The sequence below is a fragment of the Gymnodraco acuticeps genome, unplaced genomic scaffold, assembly GCF_902827175.1.
Source record: "Gymnodraco acuticeps unplaced genomic scaffold, fGymAcu1.1, whole genome shotgun sequence".
Classification (NCBI taxonomy): domain Eukaryota; kingdom Metazoa; phylum Chordata; class Actinopteri; order Perciformes; family Bathydraconidae; genus Gymnodraco; species Gymnodraco acuticeps.
This window is the reverse complement of record NW_022990016.1, coordinates 1,145,524-1,150,015: the sequence shown is the minus strand read 5'-3', so window position 1 is coordinate 1,150,015 and position 4,492 is coordinate 1,145,524. Positions and strand designations below refer to the sequence as shown.

At 42.0% G+C, this 4,492-nt stretch overlaps 1 protein-coding gene across 1 annotated transcript in view; it reads left to right on the top strand.

The window, feature by feature from the left end:
* Positions 1–285: 285 nt before the first annotated feature.
* inpp4aa (inositol polyphosphate-4-phosphatase type I Aa) overlaps positions 286–4,492 on the top strand; it is a 19,755-nt gene continuing 15,548 nt past the window's right edge. Inside the window, exons 1-3 of the mRNA XM_034213720.1 lie at positions 286–385; positions 475–519; positions 4,361–4,479. Coding sequence (XP_034069611.1) covers positions 286–385; positions 475–519; positions 4,361–4,479 — 264 coding nt within the window. The remainder of the gene's footprint in view (positions 386–474; positions 520–4,360; positions 4,480–4,492) is intronic.

Here is a 4,492-nt window from a genome sequence, read left to right as displayed (position 1 = left end):
TGAAATGTGATGCTGGGCCAATATGCTGCAAGTAGCAACCTTTCATGTCTTATTTCAAGCAGTATTCTGTCATTCTATGTGCACAGCAGATTATAACTTTGTGGTTTTCTTCTGTCCTTCTTTCAGGTTTATCACAGACAAACGTGTGACCTCTCAGATCAACACACAGGGGAAGCAAACGAGCACAGATCTCAGACGGAGTTTTGATTTTAAATCTCCTCGACATTGTTCTGCTCTTCAGTCCATTTTTTTTTTCAACCTTCTCATCCCCTTGGTGACCCCTCCATGTCGGGGAAGGAGCGCAGCCCCCGCCACCGGCCCTGGTCGGTGTACCGGGCCAACACGTTCGATCTGTCGGCTGAGATGATGGGGCTGGCTCTCTCGGGTAACTAAGTAACTGCTACCATGGTAACCTGTTTCCTTGGTTGCTGATGGGAAACTGTTAACACAGCGCTCCTGTTTCCTCTCCTGCAGGCAGCAGCCAGGATCCAGACGAGCCGGTGCTGGAGTTCAGTGTGGGTGAGTTCAGGAGAAGACTATTACTACTATTCATGCTATATGTGGATCAGACTGTGTGTCATTTCCTTAAAGTTCACCTATTGTGCAAAATCCACTTTGTCATGTCTTCTATACATCAACATGTGTCCCCTCTGCGTAGAGAGATTCTGAAAGTTTCAGGAAAAAGATTCTCTCTCTTTTTGTCCTGATCCATTTATATAAAAACCTGTCTGAAAATGAGCTGATCAGATTTTGGCCACTTTATGTCATAACGATTTTTTGGCTTGTGTAACCATTAGCCAATCACCAACCAAGGTAACCCCGCCCCCCCCTTATCACCTGAATCTCCTCCTAGAGCACCATTGTGTTCTTTGTAACCAAATATCTCTCAGAGGGGCGTGGGGAGGGGCTCCTTGTTTTCATCTAAAGTAACAGACAGAGAATCAGCACTTTTGAAACAGGGCTGAAACAGAGGGGATTATGGGATGCTGCAATGACCTGTTTGGTGTTTGGAGCCAAACACTTCAGAGACATGTTTTGTGTATATCTGAGACCTATAATATATTGATGAAAAACAGTATAATAGGGGACCTTTAAAACCTGTACACCGTATATTGAAAACTTCCTTTACACCTAAAGGCCTCATGAGTATAAGATAGTTGGACATTACTGTAACAAATCTCCTGATAAAACCAACAATGTGTTCATCCTCATTTCACTGACTGCACAGGGAAGTAATGCCTCTGATTCCACAGTGCGATACAGCTGATTACTCTCCATTATTAACAGACAAACGCTCACTAACGAGCCACACTGTTAGATGTTGGATGATACCAATATGATATTATGATGAACATGGGCACTCAATCCCACATCTGCTGTACTTAAATGTATTAAGTCCACAGCTAAGAATAGTCCTGAACAAATGTAGTCTTTACTTCTGTTTGAGTGATGTTTGCTAAACCAGCTGTATAAGGAAATGACTGAGCTTTTTCTATTTCTTTTAGGACCTGTTTTTAGATCAGTATGTAATAGAAACTGGACTACATGTCACAGAGAAACTTTAGAGATAGACTAATGCTTTGTTGTTTTGGTCTTGTCTTGAAAATGTGTTGACAATAAGAAAGTAAGGAATATAGTTAGGTACTTTAGCTTTATGCTTTAAAGCTGCAATATGTGTGACATTCTGAAAGTGACAAGTTTAAAGAAATATATCACCAACATTGATGATTACTGTGTTGGTTTAATAGTCCGATGTCACAGTTGTATTCTGCTTTTTCAGACGCAGCACGATAATGTTAGTGAAAAGCCTTTTAAAAATCACTGCACACTACCTGCTCAGCTACTATCTTCCCTCACAAGTTAATGGAGAGCTAAAGGGTTCATATTGGACTAAGAACTCACAGGAAAAAAAACAAACAAATGAATCATAATGTTGCTCCATGTCTGTTAATATGCATGTTCACTTTATTAACAATATAAAGGGAATATATATCAATGTCAGTAGCGTGGCGTGGGGAAAAAATTAGGGGAAGCCAATAATACGTCCTTTCTTTTGGGTCGGGGGTGTGGTGGTCAATGTAATAACGTAACCAGATGAGTGATTACAGCACCCGGTATCATTTTACACACATTTGTATCAGATGCAGGACTTACACACGCCTGTTATCTAACCGACAGGTCCGCACGCACTCTCCAGCCGAAACTCTAATAAGCATTCATTCACAAACTAAATCAGGAGACCTTTAACGTTTTACGTCCGATTCGCTCCTTTTTTCCTCGCTGTACACAGCTCCAGTTTGGGCATTGGCCTGTCATCAGATTGTATTTGTTGTTGCTGCTGTAGCGGAAGTTTAGTACAATTATTTTTGATTAAATACTCCAAATCTCCACCCTCCATAATTGCACTTGCTTCAGTTGCTTGCAACTTTCTAACGGCGGTGAGAGTGATGCAGTGACGCTATCTATCTTCTATCGATTAGATTTATGATTCGAAAATTATAAAAGTAGGGTAGACATGTGGATATTATCCGACTGAACACAACGTGCATTTATCTAACAGGTTAGTTTCCACTGACCTTATTTCGAGCTATTTTCCTAAATCCTATGGAGAACTTCCATTGCTTTTTTGTCGAGGGGAACCGAGAGCAGCTTACTTCCGGATTTTAGGACTCGTCACTGCAACACTAAATTGAGACGATTTGATTGGATTGTGAGGCAAGGGAAGCCAGCCGCCTCTGGCTTCCCTTGGCATGGCCCTGACCAATCACAGGTTGGCAGGGGCATCACGTGAGCCTCATCTGATTGGTCAATCCCTCCATTTTTTTTCACCAAGGGAAGCCAGATTCGGCTGGCCTCCTCTCGCAACAGTGAATGCAATCTACTGTTTCACCATAACATCTAGAGGGGCGCTGTTTGTTTCACTCTTTGTAAAATACTCAATGAGAATGGGGGAGAGACGGGCCAGCAGCAACACACAGCAAAGGAGAATTATCTAAACAAAACAAAGTGTTTTTATTTATTTATTTAAATTATAACTACAATCTGAAAAAACAGGGGAAGCCTGGCTTCCCTTGGCCTCCGGGAGAAAACGCCACTGATCAAAGTTTAAAGATCTTTCATCTGCCACTTATTTTGAATGAAGGATTATGTGTCTTTTTCTACTACATCATATGTGTGGAAAGACTTGTTTCATCGCTTGTTAAACCTGAGAGCATTACAGTATACAACCGCAGCTCATCAAGTGATCAACTTAAAACTACTGCATTACATTCTACTCAAGGCAGAGGATTAGTGAGCGTACCACCATTAAACCCCACTGTGTGTAATCTTTCTCTCTCTGTGTGTGTGTGTGTGTGTGTGTGTGTGTGTGTGTGTGTGTGTGTGTGTGTGTGTGTGTGTGTGTGTGTGTGTGTGTGTGTGTGTGTGTGTGTGTGTGTGTGTGTGTGTGCAGCCTGCAGCGAGCTGGTCACTCCCTCTCTGGACAGGAAGCCCACCAGCTTCGTGGCCGTCAGCTGCACCACGCCGCCTCAGGCCTTCTGGACCAAACACGCCCAGACTGAAATCATAGAGGTACACCGCTGTTAGATTTCCACTGCTCCCTAAAAACTATTTAAACCTAGACCTGGGAAAATATATCATTATCGCAATATTAGAGTAGATATCGTCTTACATTTTGGATGTGATGTATTTGACTGGTTTTAAAGGTTGTGTTTCAGAAAGTGATGTAATTTGAAAAAAACATTGTTTTTTATTATTTTGAACAAAGTACAAAAAAAGTCATTTTCTGAATTTACTAGAATTGTCTAGCTATTGAATGATTTTACTGATTTCATCAATAATTCCTTATTTCTGATGATTGTTTATTAAAAAATGATTGGTTGTTTTTGGAAGCATCAAATGTTAACCCTACAATATCATCACAGTATCAAAGTATTTGTTCCAAAATGTTGAGATATATTATTTTCTTCATACACCCAGCCCTGTTTCATCTCCCTGTTTGAGCTCCTGCTTCTCTCATATGTTATCTCCACTGTCTACTTCTCCCTGTATGCTCTCGTCCATGTCTCTCTCTCTTGATCTTCTCTGCTCTCTGGATATATGTATGCTTATGTCTATCTCCGATGAATCTCTAGTCTGTTGTCTCTCTGTCTCTCCTCTGCTCTCTTCTTGTTCTATAAGGATATACGCCTGGCTATATCTCTCTCGCATCTCTTCTCTCCTATCTCTCTCTCCCTCTTCTCTCTCTCTCTCTCTCCTCTCTCTCGCTCTCTCCTCTCTCTCTCTCTCTCTTCTCTCTCTCTGCCTCTCTCCTCTCTCTCTCTCTCTATCTCTCTCTCTGTCTCTCTATCTCTGTCTGAAGGCAACCGTAACCCGATCTTCCTGATGCAGCGGTCGTTTCTTCCAGGACTCTCTGATCACGCAGCAGACTCAAGGTCAAACTGTTGTCTACGATGTGAAGGACCCGCACCACAGGGCACGGTAAACCCATCCA